General features: G+C 44.1%; 1 protein-coding gene across 1 annotated transcript in view; it reads right to left on the bottom strand.

The window, feature by feature from the left end:
* Nucleotides 1-20,688, bottom strand: part of LOC144797643 (hydroperoxide isomerase ALOXE3-like) — a 127,124-nt gene that overhangs the window by 21,180 nt on the left and 85,256 nt on the right. Inside the window, exons 4-8 of the mRNA XM_078668344.1 lie at nt 18,536-18,655; nt 9,020-9,123; nt 8,745-8,917; nt 8,262-8,405; nt 6,936-7,139 (exon numbers count right to left, since the gene is read on the bottom strand). Coding sequence (XP_078524470.1) covers nt 6,936-7,139; nt 8,262-8,405; nt 8,745-8,917; nt 9,020-9,123; nt 18,536-18,655 — 745 coding nt within the window. The remainder of the gene's footprint in view (nt 1-6,935; nt 7,140-8,261; nt 8,406-8,744; nt 8,918-9,019; nt 9,124-18,535; nt 18,656-20,688) is intronic.

Here is a 20,688-nt window from a genome sequence, read left to right as displayed (position 1 = left end):
GCTTGGGTATCACAAAATTGACCAAATTGACACATTTGTTAGAGAGTGACAGTAGCCAAGGGTCAAAAACCTTGGGGAAAGCACTTCAGAGTCAAGACTCAACCCAGCAGGGGCTAGCAGCAGAGTCTAATGCAGGTCCAATTGGAACTGGTCAGGTGGGAAATTGCAGAAAAGGCCTCTTGTAGCTGTGTCCCCAAGACTGAAAAGAAAGTCTTACGGCTTAGGCCTTTCGACCCTTGGAGGCCACTTCTTTTTTCTGGGTACAAAAGGTAGAGCAGGTCCAGTCTTCAATGCTCTTCTCAGGTCACACCCAGCAGGTCTAGTAGTCTTCTGTTCCTTCACAGGTCCAGAAAGCATTTTCAGGAGGGTACTCTGGGTGCCCCATTTATGGATGGCATTATCCTGTGGGTGGGAGTGACTCCTGGCCCCTCTCTCACCAATAGGATATATGTTCCCAAGGGCAACTCCACCCTACTGGAAACAGCGCCCTACCACGCTATGCATTACCCACTGTATGCCACTCCACTCTATGACCCTCCACCCTGCTCTACACCATACTCGGCCACTGTACTAAGTTCTAAGCCACTCCACTCTGTGGCATTCTACTCTACTTTATGCCACTCCACGACACTCCACAACATTTTGGGCCACTCTAGGCCACTTTACAACGTTCCACTCTATCCAACTCCACGATATTTCATGCCACTCAACTCTACAACACCCTACCTGCTGAACAGCAGCCACCCTACAATACAACATGGTTTAAACACATTGGTAAAGCAGATAGCTTGGGCATAGGTGAGATCTATTGACTTTGCCATTGCTTGTTCCATAATGGGACCAGTGTTTCCTTGGACAGTTCTAGATTATGAGACTTCAATCTGTTATTACTCTTTTATATGTGGTGGTTTCTACAATAATTTAGAAGGCAGGTTTGTTCTTGTGGGCCCTTGGTGCTCACAACCACTCACGTAGGCTGAAACTCATCATCAACAGTGGGGCAGTATGGCGATTTTGGATTGGGTGGAGTAACGCATCATGAAGTTGGTTGAAGAACACCTACTTATTCATAGACACTGAGGCCCAAGAGAGATGTTTACTCTGTACTGGCATCAGGTCTAAAGCATTCAAAGACCATGGTGATCTGCATGAAGGGATCAGCATTCAGGAACAGTGAGAAACATTTTCTGATGTGGACTGCTATAGCGGATGCCATCTCCAACACCATTTGTGGCTCATTTGTGGTTTTGAGACCCTGCCTTGTTAATTCCTCATGAGTATATTATCTCTTCTGGTCCCAGGCAGGTCAGAGGTTTTTGCTGGTTCTGGGTCAAAAACAATCCAGTGGAGAAGAAAACCTGGCAGCTGTATCATCTGGCACCATCTACTAGTATTAGCAGCCTGATCATTAATAAAATGGAGCATATATATGCTTCCAAAACTAATAAAGTAAGTTTGAAAAATTAGAATGGGGTTCTGATAAAGTGTGGGGCCTGGGAGCAACATTGGCCTATCCTCCCTTCTGAGGCCCTTCCTGCTGCTCAGAGCCCCAAGCAGCATCGCTGGCTGCTTAGTCCGGGGCTGATCTCTTTAAACCAACATTGTAGAGCCCATTGTGTGCCCAGGGCTCATGCTCACCTTTGCAGTTCCTACATGAATGGTCACTTGCCTCCTGTCCTGTTCAAGACCTAACAATGAGACATGCCCTTGCATGAACAGAGAAGGTAAGCAAGGGACACATTGAGAGGCAAAGCGCATCAGAGCGTATAAATAAAGCACCATATCGGATGACCTTAGAAGGTTAGCGAAGGATGCATCAGGCAATAGTGGGAGTCAAGGGGAGGAAAAGCGATTACTTCAGGACGTCAATATTGTGTGTGATCCCACTCACTAATTAGGATTGAGCTCGGGCTGGCTCCTCTTGAGCTTAAAGCAAGCTTACCTGAGGAGTTTCCCTGAAATTAGAAAACAAAAAATACCAAAGTGGTGAAGAGTGTCAGGGGTACATAAAGCATGTAAAACAAAGTCTAACCTGCGCTCCACTGGCCCAGTGGGAGCGATGCACAGGGTTTTGCCGCCTATGCTACCTAGTGCTCTCTGGAGTGGATGGAATGTACACTTTCTCCAAGATGGCACAAAGTGGAAGGGGGAGAATGGAAATGAGCCAAAATAGACCGATTTGTGCTGTTTCACACAGCAAGTACCTTGTGTTGCTTCACGCGCATTTGGACGCCTCATCTGCTATCTGACCCGGATTGCGGTTTCAGTTTGGTGGGATTTGAAGAGAGTTCACAGGTTTGCTCATATTCTCCATAACCAGTAAGAAGACCATCATATCTCTGATATTAGGTTTGCACTACGCACCTTATGGCCCTTCTGTAAAATCTCAGAAAGTGAGTACGTAGTGCATAGAAGGGTTTGCTGACTTTCGAAAAACTTGTGAATGCAATGTAAATACTTGTAAATGTAAATGTAAATGTAGTTGAGCTTATATAGCGCACAGCTACCCGCAGTGGGTTTCCCGGCGCTTGCTTAGGGAACCCGTCCTGGTATTCCCCTGTGAGATATCAGGGTATCCACAAGGTGAAAGTCAGGCATCCCGCCGCGAGGGGCCGTTGTGGAGATTAAGCAAGCTATTGCCCAGAGTCGCAGAGTGTGAACCCGAGAGTCGAGGAGGCACCGGGGCGAGAATTATCGAGTCCGTGGAATTTTTAGCCCAAGACCCGCCGAGGCGGGGAATTGAACCCTGGTCCAGGACCGATCTCAGCTTCCAGGTCTGCTGCCTCTAACCCCTGAGCCACACTTCTCCACAACTTACTTAGTACTTAGTTCCTGTTTTATTCTTTTATTAATCTCAGTTATTTGCCCAACTATAAGTATTAGGTTTTAAATAGATGACTACACTCAATGATCAAATTTCAATCTAAGGTTGAGATAATGGAAATTTTGTTGTGGTTGACCTTACTTATTGATCATATTTTTATTCATGCTTGAGACCGATAATTAAAACCATAACAAAAATTTCCATTAACTGAACAATAAAAATTAAATGCTTAAATGGGTTTGCACGAAGGAACACAAGGGGCTGCAATAAGAAGGCCCTACACAGAATTAAACAACTTCGCTCCAACAAGGATCTTGTGCAATAAAACAGAATATTCCTGCTCCTGCTGAAGAAACATTTAGCTCCCTGGATCCCTATAGACTCCTCTCCAACCTTCCCTTTGTTAGCGAAATCATGAAGGTAGAATCAATGCAGCAGCTACAAAGGTTTGTAGAATGTATTCTCCTTGACAATCAGGTTTCAGACAGAGAAGGGGCACAGGAATGACAGAGGATATGGGATATCTGCTCCCCAGTCTCAAGGAGGGAAATGTAATACTACATGATCTGCCTGCCGCTAATGATACACTGGATCGTCAAATATGGTTAGAACTTCTGGGTCGGTGCTCCCAAAAATTTCTATTAGACTGAAGCCAGTGAATTATATTTGATGCTGCCTTAGCCTCACCGGAGATCTCTATTAGGACTGGCTTTGCATCTATGACAGTAAAACCAGTCTTATGTAGTGTCCTCTGGGATTTCCTCTGTCCTTTCCCTAAGACATTTACACTAGACCATGACCCTAGGTAATCAACACAACATACAGTTCCAAACATATGTTGGAGATATTGTGAATTCACATATGGTTGGGTGGCCACCAAGCCCACCACAAAAACTTCACAGGCTTCTTAAAATAGACCTCTGGATGAAGGACCGCATAAACTCCCAAAAAAGTTTGAAGCATGCTTCAGCTCAAATCGTTCATTTAGCCATCAAATTGAATTGTGATCTAACACCAAATTTTACCGAAGGCTCCTGAAAACTATTACCCCGAAGCTCCAGTTCACCACATTGGCCCCGATTTAGAGTAGAGAGGTGCATGGTGCCCAAAGTAGTGGGGCAGTGTCCCCAAGTCTGTAATGTCCCTCCTGTACCATGCTAATAGGATTTCTTCTGACAGGAATCAGTAATAACTTGTAAGACACAGATTTAAAATGCACATTCTTGTGTTTTTCTGGTTCAGCCTGCGTTTCTCAACAGTTTAAGACTGCTTTCAGCAATAGGAATGAATTGCGCAGAACTGCAAATAGACACCAGACGTAAATGTACACCCGGTGCAACTTGCAATTGGGCTGGTCTTTATATCCCACAGGAAGATCATTCCACCAGATTTGAAAACTGGGGATTAAGCACTGAACTGATCAGGACCTTGGTGATATTAAGGCAAGACTTCTGCATCGCTATCTATGCTGGTGTGCCAGAGGAAGATATTTTAAAACTATAGAAACTAAAAAACCAGCCTGCTACCCTCGGTTTTAACTTCAAGAAACCAGAGTAGATCACCCTTGCACTAAAAGCCTTTCATGGACTCTTGGTGCCTTAAAGAAGCTCAAATTTCTCTTGATGGTCTCCAAAGCTTGGAGCACCAGGGCCAAAAATACTTCCAATCACTTTCCTAGACTATATACAAAGTCACGCCGTAAGAACCAGCAAAGCTAGCCTGATCAAGTAAGGTTCAACTGCATGTCACATGGAGGAAACACCATCTGGTTGATTGAAACAGATAAACAGTTGCAACCAAACCAGTTTTCCTTAAAATGTGGTTCTTTAAAGAGGCCTTGGCTTCCCATCAAGACTTCACCAGTATTTTCCAAAAAGTGACAGGGCTGCAGAGTTCAACTTAACCTGTGACAATTCATAGACCTAAATATCCTCTTAAGATTATGTAGCTCTTGCAGGCGTGGATTCATAAAGTACGAGAAAGGCCTAGGTCAAGATTACTAGCATCACACTACATTAGCAATACTATAATGTGGCTATAGGAACTGGATGGTGTTGGGAAACGCGGTCTGAACCACACATGCCATTACAATGAAAGTTTAACACATGCATCTTTAATACATGCCTTTACCAAGCCGTTTTTTACCACAACCTGCCTTTACAATGCATGCCATTGCCATGTAAAATGCAAGTATAAAAAGGTACGTGTATTATATACACATTACCTATTGGCGGTCAGCAGTAGGTAGTTATAGTTCGGACCAGGTTTCCATTGCAAAAGCATTTTCTGACTTGCCTTTATCTTTGGCGAAGTTGGACAAATCTTCACAAACTTTTCACCAAAAAGTGCACCAGTGATTTTTGTTGTGCATGGAACGTTTTGGGGCAATATGTCAAGCAGGGGCAGAGAAAAAGGGTGGCGTCAAAAAAAGTGTCTCCCATGTTAATTCCCATAGGAGCTTTGAACACTATTACAGCCAGAACCATTGGGTGTAAATCCATCGATGAGAAATTTAACGAAATCCAAATGAGAATATCTGGGATCATGGCTAATTTGCTACGATTTCACAATTAATCGCGAATGCATGTGCCAACAGGAATGCCATTGACTGGCCGCAACCTGACAGTTGCGGCTGCCATTTTACCTCATCTGAACAGTTCTCCAAGTGGAATCAAATGGCAGACCTTTGTATAAGGGGTCAGGTTGGATGTGTCCTGACCCCATGGGAGTCAAAAAGCATCTTTCAGGAGCTCCACATGTGTACAATAGGTCACTAAACACTTTTTTTCCAACACGCGATATTCGTCTCAACTGCCAGCGTCGTGAAGATCACCAAACAAATCAAATAAATAAACATTGACAGACCCATTCGGATAATGATGCACCCACTCACAGATACACAAATACACTTATGCATCCACTCAGACACACCCACTCACAGAACCAGAGAGACTCATGCACCCACTCAGAGATCCAGTGAGATACTCATGCACTCGCTTACGGATTCACACTCCCAGACCCACTCAGGACTCACTCACCCGTGACAGTCCCACTCAGAAGCCCACACATTCACAGACCTAGGCATCCACTCACAGACACAGATATACCCACACACAGTCACCCATTTAGAGATTCACACACCACTCAAAGCCCAACCCAAACACCCATTCATAGACCCACTCAGACACGCACGCACTCAGATACACATAACCCCTCACACCTACTTACACACCCATTCACAGCCCCATACAGCCACTCACACCCCCACGCTCAAAGGTTACTGGTTATAGTCAGGAAAGATATATTTTTTTAAACTCTGAAATTTACTGAAAAAGCCAAATGGTACAGGGATGTTCTAGTTAGGCTTAGATTTCACTCGTACCCAACCAGTGAAATTCAGCAGTTGTAGTTACTTGAGTTTACTATAACTTATGCCTGCGCAATGCATTGCTTAAGACCTCACATATTAACTCACTCGGGACAGTAACTCAGTGTGTGATCAAGACTGTTAGCAGTTGAAATGTGTAACTGAAATAAATTGGATCTTGCAGTGCATATTTTGCCTGAGTTGCACTTTATTTGTGACTGTGGAACATTTTAATGTCCGGCAAACCACCTGTTTACGGGCCTGGAGAACGGAAGGAGCATCTTGCGTGTATATATTTTCTTTTAATGGATTTATACTTACCTGCTAAATACTTACTTTTGTAAAGGCATGCGTAGTAAAGGCATATGTGTGGTAAAGGCCTATACGTGGAAAATTCTTGATCGATGTATGACTAAACTACACATGCCATTAAAATGCATGTCCTAACAACGTGATCATTACAACAGATGGTATTAAAGGTAGTGTGAAATTCGACAGTTCAGCAGTAGCAATTGAGAAAGCCCGACCATCCCAGACAGATCTTTTTAACTTGAGGACTTGGACACATGGCAAGTGGGGATGTCAGAGTGCAATATATAGAAAAAGCAGATTGGAAGAAGAAACACTAGTTTAACACAGCAATTCAAAACCTCACATTGAAACTTCTGGGTAAATCCTAAAATGCGCTTTTAAAGAAAGCAACTTCTGTGACAGAAACACTCTGTTCTCAAATCTACCCCATACCTTGTAAACAGGGTGGCAGGATGGCAGCTGGTGCAGAGTGCTGACCATGAACGTCTCAGCGAGGAGGTGCGTGCCAAGGAAGTGTGAATGCCCACCTTGAACCAGGAAGTCAGCATTGCGTACCCAGATCTTGGCCAGCATCCAGTCCCACTCTGAGTCACTAGGCAGAAAGATTGGACTTCCTGGCCCTGGAGTTTGGTTGAGCTGCAGGAGAGGAGAAACAATAGGAGATACATAAAGAAACAGGAACCAGAAGTCCAGACACTTGGCAGTGATTCACTGCATGTGGACATTCCCTTTTTTAGGAAACTCACAATGAATCTACATGGAAATGGTATACATGGTTTTTCCAGAAAAATTGATGTGAATCCAGAGATCCTTGACATACTTGTCCACCTTAAAAGTGCCTTTCAAGAACACAATGAAATATAAATGGGTCTTGTGTGTTGATGTCAGGTAGTCTAACTTTAAGAACAGTTTGGCTGAACCTCTTCGGTATTGCATGGCTCTGGCTTATGACCTTCTGGGAAAACGCCAGGAAGGGGTGAGCCAACCCTGCTAGCAGACATGTCTGAGATACAGCTCTGTTTATAGGCTTGTGTTTTTTCTCTGATCATTTCTCAATTAATCCATCTCCCATAGTATGGGGACTAGATGACTACATGTCAACATGAGTTAAGATGCCCTGTGTTTTTATTTAACAAACTAGTATATTACTTGGAATGTCTACAACGTACAATATGGTCTACTCCTATCTGCAATGTGGACCTACCAACTCACAACTGGCATCTGTGCTCCTGTATGAAAAGCTCAGAGAACAGGTTGATAATACTGGAAAGCAAATCTGGGATGTGTGAGATAAAACAAAGTAAAAGTCCCACCTCTCTGATGGTTTACCATCTACTGCTGGGCTGAGCTGAGCTCGTCATCAGCGTGAAAGGTGTTAAGGGTCCGTAAATGTTCTATAAATATGAGACCTAGTTTATAGAGTTTAAATTCATCCTAAATCCCAATGTTTTTATGACCTCCACAATACAAATGTTGTCATCTGAAAGCATTAGGTTTATTGTGGTTCGCATCAATTGAAGAGGTGGATCAAAAAACATAAATCCAGATACCATGATTTTAAAAAGAAATGGCAGGCATGAAATGATCATACACTGGAACAATTAAGTCACTCAGTAATTTAGGGACTTCTGTACTGAAAGACGCCCGAAGAAGAGGGAGCTGGAAGTACTTAAGTCAATGGGTGCCCGTCGCTTGATCAGCCACAGTGACTGGTGCACAGGTCGGTCTCTAAGAAGAGGCGGGGATCCTGCTAGGTACCTGGATGGCAATGGGAATGATATCATCGGCTGGGGTTCTGTAGAGGAGGCACATGGGGGTTGCGATGTGTTGCTGCTGACCTCGGATCACATTGGGGGGAATCCCTTCGAGAACCTTGTAATCCACAATGAAGATGTTACCTTTCTGCAAAACACAAAAAAAAAGTGAAAAAAGATTGATTTGGCAAGTCTTGTAGCAAGAGTTCCCGGCTAAACAGAAGGTAAAGTAGTAGGAGAGACTACATTCTGGCTAGTGCAAGGCAACTCAAGGCCTCAGCACTTGACCACATTTTATTTGAAAGCATATTTAAGGACCTGCAAGAATCCTGGCTTGCCCTCTAGAACTGGAGGTGGTGAGGCCCAGTCCAACCTGCTTTAGTTGTATCCCAACATGGCCATTCAGGCCTTTGTCTGGAAAGATTGTCTTTCATCATCATTCCTATCAAACACCATCTCATCCGTTTGCACAAGTCGACATTCCTACCTGCAGCTCATTGTGGAGGCTGGTGTGGTCTCCTAGAGAATGTTTAACCATCTCATCTGTCACCGGGAAGTTGGGTGGAACTTTAGTGCATTTCTGGATCTGCAGTGGGTTGGCCCCATTCAGTAATTGGTATCCAAAGAAAGTGTCTTCTTTCCAGTGCTGGGACACATACTCTAAGAGAAGTAAACAGAGAAACTAGTGAGTGGAAGCATCCTTTAAAGAGTTAGGAAAGGCAAAAGCCAGATAAGTGATGGAAGGAGTGAGGAATCTCATACCTGAGACTTCTGTCCTCTTTTTCCAGAAAACCCTCTCAATATCTTCAAAAGACTTCCAAGATTCTTGCAGATTTAGCAGGCCCTTCAGCTTCAGCTCCAGGACCCTGAACATCACAAGAAGAAACAAAACAAATACTGACCATCCTGCTCAATTTAGCGAGCGATTCATATTGCAAAGGTCCTGATGGAGCTAAACATTCATCAACACCATCTCTGTAGTTTTCCGCCATAATTCTACTATAACATCTTTACAAAGGAGCTATGTTTCTTCATGTGGGGCAGGTGAGGGAGGAGAACCATGCGGGCCCCATGGCGCAGTGTCTACAGAACACCCTAAAATCTACATTTATCATAAAACGCAATACTGTGCATTTACCAGACTATGCACATCAACCTATTTTTGTATGCCAGACAAAGGTTTGTAGCACGTTATTCAGGTATCACCTATATGGTCCGCAGAGCAATGCCAGACACTACACATTGATCCGACATGGAACCCAATACCAGATACCAGCGATGAATGCCAGCCCCATGCCCCCCCCCCCCACCAACAAACCAGTGCTAGATATCAATTCCTGCCACAGCCCCCCAATACCAGGTTTCAATAACAATCCACTCCACAGACCAAAAAGCCAGGTACCAAGTACTGATCCCTCTTTCTGAACCCAATGTTAGGTAGCAGGTATGGACCACTTCACAGATCCCCGCTCAGTAACTTCAGGTCCTGCGGGCAGTGCAGTAATCAGAGGCTACAACGACACAGTCTGCAGACTGTCGTGTTGGGGATGTAGATTGCAATGCTCTGACAGAGGTCCTCCCATCCAGCATAACTGTGGCAGAATTACAAATGAACATTCTATCCAAGGAGGGAATCACCAAACCAGATTTCAGAGTTTAAACACTGGAATATTAGCCTAACACCCCCTTGGTGCTACTCTTTGCCTTCAGGAAACCAAGCCTCAATGTGCTCACCTAGTCCAGGTTTACTCCACTGCATATTGTAGCCAAGAGATAGTGTGACAGTCTGTGACTGGGAAACACAAATCACACAGCAGAGTTGTGAGGTCATCCTTTGCTCACATTGGATATTGTTAGCACCATTGTACATGCCAATTTGTGACTTCTGTACTTAAATCTATGTTCGGACATGTATTTAACGTGGGCTGTATAGCAGTACAGTATATGTATAGGGTATGCACATATATGGTATTTCTCTAGCTTAAACGTAGCCAATGGCACTTCAAAGCTGTACAGGTTCAAAGAGAAGCATAAAGTCAATATGTGATAGGAGAGGTAGCTGGGTTGTGGAAAGATAATGCATTGCGATGTAATATTTCAAGCAGCGAGTCTTCAACTCTTTCCTTAATTGGAGGAGCGTTAAGGTGGTCCTGATAGATACAGGGATTTTGCTTCCGAACCTGGGAGCATAGATGGAAAAGGCCTGCTGCTTTGTTTTCCATTCTTACACTTCTTAGATGCAGTCTAAATGTCCTGGTCAGCAGCAGTGCCAAGAACCACCAGAAATAGTGAGTTTGTCTGCAAGATTAGCAGGGGTGCTGGTTGTGAGGATTTTGTAAATGATGCCGCTGGTTTTCATTAGGCCAGCAAAGGGGCTCAATGAAGGTCCATTAGGAAGGAAGTGATGTGACCATATTTCTTCAGATACTGGTTAATTGGCATATAGGGTGCCAGTGGATTATAGGTTGCAGTTGAGACAGACACCTGAGCGGCCATAGAGGAGGGCATCATCACCGTCCAGATGCAAAAGTACCAGGGCTTGAACAGCAGTCCTGAAGTTACTTTCTGGAAAAGCCATATTCCTTTCATTAGAAGAGCTGGCATCAGGCTGCCTGTTTTTTGGCAATATGTCCCCAGTCACCTTTTTACACTTGAATGTGAGCCATCTCATTGATGTTTTCTCCATGTACCATGCAGCAGTTGGTGTATATGACTAGGCATTTGGAAGGGTTTAGTTCAAGTTGCGATGTAAGTAACTTCTTGTGGGATCAAATCAGGGCAAGATGGGAAGTGCAGGTAAACAATCATTGGCAAAGAGAACATGTTTGGCTTTGGCAAGTGTGTAATTGTATTTATTTTTCCACAGACATGCAAGCTAATGGGGTGAACTCATCAACAATATAAAACAGTGACCCAGTCGCCTAGGTGCACTGCAGTGATAGAACATCAGATCCCCAAAGCTCCAGGGGACCCACTCCGGCACAGTGCATGGGTGGCAAGCCCCTGGCCTGAGAGCTCCCGACTGGATTGGCAGGGCGCCTACTTAGCAGGGGGACTCTCAAATTCGGGGAATTGAGGTGCACCAATAGATTAAGTGGGCGCACCCATTGTCCATGTTGTACGCTTTGGTGGGTAGAACCAAAATGTGAATGATATTTTAATGGATGGAGCAGATGGAGGGTGGGCCTTAAGCCCTCGTTTGTATGCATTTTTATTATAATTGCCTAATTTATTTTTTTATAAAAACATGAGGCAGCCAAGTATGGCTTAAAGAAAGCTTTAGTGTAGATTGAAGTGTACAAAGGCGTGTCCTTGAAGGATACTGGCAGATAGACCTACCCCACCTGCAGACTGGACTATCTCCTTCAATCTGAGATTAATATCTGAGGGAGGCACTGGAGCCAATTCTGTGGTGTAGGAGATATGACTCGCCTTGACACACTGAATCACATTTTGTTTAAACTTTAATTTAAATTTTACAAAGTGAAAAAAAATGCAGAGGTGACAATAGTAGACCAATGCTAGCCTTTGAGTGGTTGAACAATAATTGAAAAAAAAAAACAGTTAGATCATTTTATTCTATCTATTCCTCATACGGAAAATTCTTTAATGACAACGGTAGGCACAAGTACCATCTGATTTTACAGTCTGAAAATAATGTATCTTTCACACTGGCTTATGTTGGTTTCATTATTCTGCTGTAGTCAGAAGGTTTGTGCCCCGCCTTGTACCCTGCAGATGGACAGTGTCTAAGTGCAAGTTAATAATCTCTATTCTGGCTCAGCTGCCTTTATAAAGCATGGTTACCAGTTTAATATGCCAGGCACTCACACCTATACAATGGAGCACTTTGAGCAGGAAAGGCCATTGCATCAAATGATTATTCAGCATGAGCAGGAAAGCTGCTGCCGATACATTTGGATCCATATGAAGCAGTAGAGCCACCAGGGAGGCGCAAGGTAAAAGCTGTGGTTCATTTGGGTATAAATACAGCTTGTTGTGATACAGTAGCATCAGTGGTTGCAGCCTCTAAGATAAGAAATTATTCAGCATGTTGTTACCCACATTCAACAATGAGAGCAGCCTGTCTGAAGAACATTGGCTGGGGTCACAACCTGGAGTCAGCAGTACAGTGATTGTAGCCTCTAATATTGTTGAGGGTAATTGACCCATGCCAATGGATGCATGGGCAGCTAAAATATCTGAACTTCTTATTATTCTGTCAGTAGGCCATCCACACCTGGAGCTCTACCACTTGCTGTGCTGGCTATGGCATTCATCATGTCAACATTTAAAGTGGAGTTCAACATTTGTTTAATTGAACGGTCAATTCAAACAAGCACATTGTTATTTAAGTGGCTAGCTATTGCACTCCGAGTGATTCAGCCTAGATACTTAAAGGTGCCCTTAATATTGCTTGAATACATTTAAAATGGAAGGCATTGTAACCAAGCCACTTGGTGCACATACTAGATGGTTGTGTGTGATTTCATAGAAAGCGATTTAATGGAATACCGACGCTGAGAAACCATTTCATCTAAACTGTTTTAATTGAAATTTTCAGGCTGGATGGTATTTACCTTTTTGTAGAAACCAATTCATAAAATGTCTTTTTGGTCGAAATTGGATTTTGAATGCGTATTTTTTTAAGTGTAAATGTAATGGTTGCAGGTCTTACTTTCAGAAACAGTTTTGTCAGAGATATTTATTTCAGTGCTTTACTTCAGGGGACATTTCATAGTTCTATATTTTACACTGTCAGACAGAGGTTTTAGGGTTCAGGAATGTGTGGCGTTCGGGGTAGTGATTGATTTAATGGTCCAGGAATGGGGGATTTATGGGATAGAAAGAATTTTTAGGGTTCAAGGGGGAGTGCAGTTTAGGTGCGGTAAAGGGATTTTAGGGGTCATGGAGTGATGGTGTTTAGGAGTTGAGAGGTCATCAATGAAAGGTGTTTACGGGTGGCGATGAGTCAGCAAATGAAAAGCATCGAAAGTAATTTTCTATGCCTAAATCCAACTCATGCCATACCCCTTAAAACACCTCAGCACACCCAAACTTCATCCATCCCTTAAATCCCCTCACCACCCGAAAAATGCTGCTGCATCTTAAAAGGTATTCCACACATTGTGACTGTCACAATATATAGTTTGCTGTAAAAACGTACTGTTTCCTCCCTCACAGGGGCGCTTCGATACCTCGATTTGGCCTCCCATTCCGACCTTAAAGGCAGAGTTTGACAAGCTGAGCCCAATAAGAGCCTTATTGTCCCAGAAAGAAATTTTTCACTTCTGACCTTGAGACTTATGTCCTGCAGGTGGCCAACACGAAAACAGAAGTTCATTATCTTTTAAACCCTGATCTCCCACAACATTTTTCTGAACTAATTCATTCTATTTTCAATGCTTCGCATACAACAGGGATAGCGCATTTTTTTAGCTTGTGAGATCCGGCCTTGTAACGGGTTTTCAAACTATTTTTGGTGTGATCCCTGTTTTCATTCATTCTATTCGAGTGTTTTTGGCAGGTTGCCACTTCGACTAGCTTTGGCTGCCGGACTTTTCCTCTTGATCTTAATGCTCAGAAATGGCTGCTCGGCCTGCGCTCGTTCACAACCCAGCCGTACTACAGCTACTTTGCAACCGCATGCTTGACTATTATGGTACCTTGCCGCTGGCCACTCTCAGCGTAGCTTACAATTTGTCTTTCTGCTATCCCTGGTATACTTGCATCCAGTCAGTGTTCTCATGCAGGTCCTGTCCCTTCCAATGGGCATTGGATCTATGCCTCACAAACACAGCGTCGCCTGAACCGGATTTTACTTTACTGATGAACCCTTTGGTGAATCATAAGCGTGAATGTTCCAGTATTGGTTTCATGGCATATGCTACCGCACTTGGTGTACTAGCTCAGTGAGATGTATGTACGGCGGCACATGATTTCCTGCAACGGAGTTACATCGAGTACCACGCAAGTTGCCCTGCTATGGTGCTGGAAGCACCGATAATCAATGAGCATGTTTCCTCTTTCGAATTGCTCAATTAGATGGCTTCTACTTTTTCAGACGAAAATAATGATTTCCTATTGGAAGGTGTTGCAACTTACTGCTCTCACACACGAATGGATTAATTTGGCTGTGCCACATGTTTTATTTTCTCTCTCACCATGGTATTATTACATTTTTCTGGTTTTAACAAGGTTGACATTCTTCGCCTACTTAATTTTCCTATATTGGATATCTTCTCTTCTTGGATCAGACTTTTTGGACTCGGTTCTACTTTGCTCACTGTGCGTTGGACCGCCCAAAGGGGAGGGTGTCGTGGGGGTTACGAGATGCCAACAAACGTTGCTAAGTTAGCATGAGTTTGTACCTTGCATCACAGCCATTTAAGCCGCTTTTTCCACATGTCTCTAAATGCACTAGTTCTTGTAAACACTTCTGTTTTCGCTGCTTCGCATGGGAACTGTCTGCTTTTCACTATTTCTGCAGAAAACATTGCTGATTATTCAGCTTTGGCCCGTCCCACGCACATAAAGACATAACATGGACCAGACCTCAGCTTCTAAAATTTTGAGTGCTTTTAATAAAGCACAGGATGCAAATTACACACACTTGGAGAACAATCTTTACCGACGAAAACCTGTGCTTGTCTGGAGATGCAAATCCCATCATATAAGACTTGAGGTAGGGGGTTCCGCTGTCCACTAATATAATAAACGTAGCTCGTAGCATCAGGAGGGTGGTAACCTCTTTATGGCTTAATCCACTGACATAATATACTTTCCCCATTTGTACTTTCTGCAATTATAACTAGGCTAATTTTATTGTTTACATGTATTTCTTTCTTATAGAGCTTGTGAGTTGAATTAAACATTTTAAACTATACAAAAAGTCTCTTGTTACTCACATTGTGAACAAGTATCAGTGTTAGGCGAAAGTGTGTCCTGTTCACACGAATTCTGAGAGGACCAGGAGTTGCATTGTTCTAGGATATCTAACCATTGCTAGCTTCCCTGCAGTACGGAGAACGAGGTCTTCCACTGATATCATAAACATAGCTCGTAGCTTGGGGAGGATGTTAAGCCCTATTTGGCCTAATCCACTGACATTATATGCTTTTCCCATTCATACTTTATGCAATTGTAACTATGCCGATTGTATTGTTTACATGCATTTCTTTGCTCACCTTAGCACATGTACTACATTATAGAGCTCAATAGTAGAAAGCAACATTTTAAACTATACAAAGTCTCTGGTTACTCACATTCTGAACAGCTATGAGTAACTGAAAGAGGGTCTTGTTTCCATGAGTTCTGAGAGGACCCAAGTCGCATTGTTCTAGGATATCTAATCAATGGTAGCTCCGCTGTAGTACGGAAAACGAATGACATACTATAGCTAGCCGTATAGGGGTTTCTGTGCACTGAGGCATGTTTTTGGTATACCACAACATACCGAAGTCCTGGTTTCCTGTGATGTGGGGAGCGAGCCGGTGATGTGGGTAGAGGGACCGTGAAAGGGGTATCTTGCACAGACAGATGTGGTATATTTTCAGTGTTGCCTCACACAGGTAGAACTACGGCCTGATGGCTTGTAGAGGGTTAGCAACACTTCCTAGTTTCAACCGTTCACAGCCAATCAACCACAAGCTCGTGCTTGTATTCCCTCAGCCAATCACATGTCAGAATTCCCAAATATCGAAATCTGTCAAATTTGATTTTTCTCAAAAACTACTGAACAGATTTACACCATTTAAACAAAAGCGTACTTTCTGGACCAAGACCTTTCTTCCTGCCAAATGTGGCATAATTCCATTCAGCAATCTGACCTGTAGCCTTGTCTAAAGTTTACTATGGAAAATGCATTGAGAAAACATGTTTTTGGACTCCTTTTTCTCAGCCCCCCCTTGACCAATCCCCCCCAAACTTTCAAGATAAGAGCTGATCAAAAAAGAGAAATTTTGGTAAATTTTGTAAGATTCATCAAACGACACCAAAGTTATAAGCACATGAAGGGCTCCAGGACAGGGGCTGCGCAACTCCCCCTCCCAACATGAGTGAAGCCCCGGGGATGCGGGGGCCCCAGCTGGCCCAGACTCACCCAGCTAAACTCGGACCAACGCCCTCCAAATAGCCCATGCACCCACAGGACCCGAACTTCTCCCCAATGGCAGTCAAAAGCCCTGGCAGGAGGCAACCTCATTACTCACCCTCGGAGCACCATAGGACCACACCTGGCTGCCCCAGAAGCCTGGGACCAACAGGGAGAGCGATGTAAAACTACACTTCCAGCAGGTGGGGCCAGATTGCGTTCCCTACAGCAGCTGCATTCGCCGGCGAACCACATCCTCAACAGCTCCCCAGGGCACCACCACACTCCATTAGGGTCCCGTCTGAGGCCCCCAGACCTATAAGATCCAGGACAAGCATCACATCTACGGAGCCTTTGGAGCCGTCCGACGCAGACAGTCAGAAGGCTCCACTCTTATACCCTCCCAGATGGCCCCTCCAAAGTCGAGCTTCTCTTCAGTCACTGAACCCTCAGGCAACATGTCTGGTGGCCAGCACCAGCTGATTGCCAGATGGCAATTGAGGGTACTGACAGAGCACAATCACCACTGGCTAGCTACCCGCAATAGCACCCCAGCAGGACCTCCTACTGCACCACACTACAGCTCACAGGCCGGTTTAAAAAGCTTTTAGTCAGTTATGTAGTGTCCCGCCTCGGCACAATGACACAGGTAAGGGACTATTAGTTGGGTCAGGAAAGCATGCAGGTCATGGGTCCTGTTGCTTTACAGCCATCTGGTACCCCCAATGATAGAACTTCTTATGGACCAGAACCCTGTAGGATTGAATCTTGCTGAGTTGCTGTGGAAATAAGCAAGCATGAAGAGTCTGCCCAATTGACGTGAACTTGCAGATACTACGAAGAGAGTATTACTCACATGCTCACATTATGGTTAATTGAATATATCTGCCTGCATAAGGTTGGCTTAAAGTGTTTCCTCTAAGTAAGGATGTTGGGTTCAACTCTTAAGGTCAAATTCAAGTTGTTGCAGAGTTTGACCTCCGACCACAAGAGATTTTCCATACTTCAGGAATTTTTTTATGGTTTGGTTGATTGTGTGTGATTTTATTGTGTAGTGAATAGCTAGTTTCTCAAGACAGGTCAGGATGGAATGTGAAAGTGAGCTAAGTTACAAAGGCAATGGCCTCGAAACTGTGCTAATTCTTTATGAAGTTCCACCACCCTTGATGTGCAAGGCTGGTGAAGTTATTAAACAAAATAAAAAAAAAATCTAAATTAGTGTTTTGGGAAGGGCACTGCACTTTGACGCTAACTTTCCTACTAGAGCACAAGGCCTGGTAGGGCAGCTACTTACCATTACCATGAGCCATGCTGCACTCTTTTGCAATCCTAGAAGTACCAGAGATGATCTTTTGGGATTGGAGAAAGAAGATGCAACTGAGCAGCTACTTTTGTATTTTCCGGCTACCGCTCAGGCGACAGCGGGGAAACAAATCCCAGAAGCCTAATCTCCCATCCATGCTGGGCCGTACATCTGACTGCATCAGTGGGAGTAATTTGAAACTGAAACTGCCAGGGGCAAACACTTGGAACTTGATATGATCGTTTTATAAAGCGTGCAATATCCGAGGGTGTCTTAGCGCTGGGGTTGGACAGCAGAAACCGCCCGCCAGACTGAGAGACAACTAATCTGACAGCAACTTAACTCACGGTTTCAGTAAAAAGCCAGGTCTTCAGTTGCTTCCTAAATTGCAGCAGGGTAGGTTGGCATCTTAGGAGGCAGGGAGTTCCATAGTGTCCCTGCACAGATGGAGAACGCTCTTCCTCCCCATCTTGCTTTGTTTGTACCTTTGTACCGCAAAGTGCGAAACTCCCAGAGTTCGCCAGCCCATGCAGGAGTAATCAAACATTTACTCACCCGTTGCCTCTGCTGCAGTAAGCGTTGTGCATGGTTCTCAGGATCTTTCATGGGATCCTAGCATCAAACATGAGCCAGTGGAGGGATCTCATGGAGGTGATGTGATGGCCTCTTTTCTACATTGAACTAAAGCTCAGCCTCTTCGCTCTGACCTCAAATAAGCCTATTTGGATTCGGATATTCCTACTCTTGGAAGTGTGTGGCCACCAAAAGATACACATTTCACAGCATCTAATGCTGAACACCTCTCTTTGCCTCCCACCACCAAAGACCCATCTACTACCAGGGTATAGGTCTTACACCCCCCCCCCCTCATAGTAATACTCACGCCACTCCACTTTGCAGCCCCAGCCCACCCTTCTTGGTGAGTGAGTACTTGTAGTCATCATCCAGCTCTTCTGGGCTATTGACATCCAGCCCCCATGGAGCACCGGGGTAAGCCTTCCACCTGTGGAGTTACAAGAGATCACACTCGTAGGATACGCGTCAATATGCCATGAAATACTTATACAGGTTTGAAACAAAAAGGTGCTACCATTACATATAAAATACGTATAAATTTTACACCTTGTATATGGAATGGGGGATGCAAGAGGATTCTATAAACTTAGCAACTTCTGTAGCTCCATTACAATTTCTTTTCCAAGTGCAGTAATAATATAGTATTGCCACTCCCAGTATCAATAATAGGAATATAAAAATTGCCATGCGATTACAAGTAAAATATACACGTCTCCTATGGAATGTAAAATAACCTGCAGAAATCGGTGCTATCGCACTAAGCACATAGCCCCCGAGGCACCAGTGTTTTTGCAAAAACTCCTTCCCTTGAAAACCAGGTCTTTGAACCATGAAACTGCGGGGAAATACCTCCCCATTCTTCTCTATTGTGATCTGTGCAGGGTTCTTGTGACCCATTGACCTGAAGTGCTGTTTCACTTTAGCACCTGTAAACATGCATATCTCATGCACTTCTTATGCAGTTCATGTCATTTTGGTCTTCTTGTGTGATTCAGAATATAGAAATCTATTTTTATAAATCAGGTGCGAGTCATGTGGTATATTCATTGTGTTTCTGTATGGGTGTTGCACAAATGATCTACACAATGCATCCGTAGATAAGCCTGCCTGCTTTGCGCCAAGCTACCATGGGGGAGCACAGGTTCTCTTTAGTAAGGGTAAGTCAGGTACACATCAGAGTGGTGGGTTCTGCCTAGCTGGGGTGCACACTTTAGCCAACCAGAACCCCCATTTCTAATACCAAGCAAATTAATATTAAGAGGCAATCTGTAAATGCGCCTTTGCGTCACATTAAAATATGAGAAACCATTGCCACTGTCTGGTGAACCACACTGAGTGCAATGACAGCCCTACATAGACACTCCGCTTAGCATAATTGGGCATAAAATTGGGCCAGCACTAAACTGCCTCATTTAAATGCATTAGGAACAATATTACCGGCTCCTTCAGACCGTCTCCACCCCCACCCCACCTCCCTTTGAAAGTCACTGGGAAAAACCAGGATCCAGCATCAGTACGGCTTGTGGCTGCTTTTGATCGAATAGGTGAGCGTCACCAAACTGCATGGAAAGGCTGTGGTCACAAAGGGACTGCTGGAAGTCTGCCTCATTTATTACCCACTAAAAAGTGCAGGGAATACATTAAGAGAACTTCTGGGACTTTTAAATACATCACTGTGGATGAAAACCTGCATTGCTGCAGGTCCTGGTAATGCAATTTCTCTACCACCAGGAGGCAATGCTCTATGAACCATGGTCAAAGTGGCCATTTGACAGAGCCACCAAAACCCATAAAGCAGGGTCAACGTGGAGATCGAAACAAAAGGAAGTAAGGCCTTCTTGCTCGCATCTGGAGGCAACTGATACTAGGCACAAAGGCCAAGCATTAAAGTGACAGAGGCTAAAGTACTTGCATTTATGGTTGCCACCAGACCAGTAATTTACTGGCATGGCTGGTATATAGCTTTTAGGTCTCGCCTAGGCAGCGCTTGCGCGGTCTTTGAGACATGTTGTATTCTGAATATGGGCGTTAAGCTCCACTCATCTTCCACCCATGTTTTAATTGGCTCCTTTGACTGCGTTTTGGAAATGCTTCTTTTTCTTTGAAGTCCCTCCTTTTCTACTCTTATAACCTCCCATGAGGACTGCCCCCGTTACATGTGACCTTACTCTGTACTTTTATTAACAAATTCTAAGCACTCTTTGTTACTGACTCCTTTGTCGTAGCTGGCATTGCAGGGCAAACAGCTACGCAATTCCCTGACAAGTTATTCCTGTAATTGGAGTGGTTTCTATTTTTCAAGTGGTTAGCGTGCGCGGTTTAATAAGAGTACCAGCATCAAAACATTCTATATTTTATAGTCTGTAGAGCTGCACACCGTGCTTCATCTTCAACATGGTGGCTGCGCCCCCTTTTCTTCTGCGCAGCTCGCCCAACGTAACTTCATACCAGGATTTTTTT

Source organism: Lissotriton helveticus, chromosome 12, assembly GCF_964261635.1.
Source record: "Lissotriton helveticus chromosome 12, aLisHel1.1, whole genome shotgun sequence".
NCBI classification, from domain to species: Eukaryota; Metazoa; Chordata; class Amphibia; order Caudata; family Salamandridae; genus Lissotriton; species Lissotriton helveticus.
Note: the sequence above shows the minus strand (reverse complement) of the source record. Positions and strands in the feature narration are given on the sequence as shown.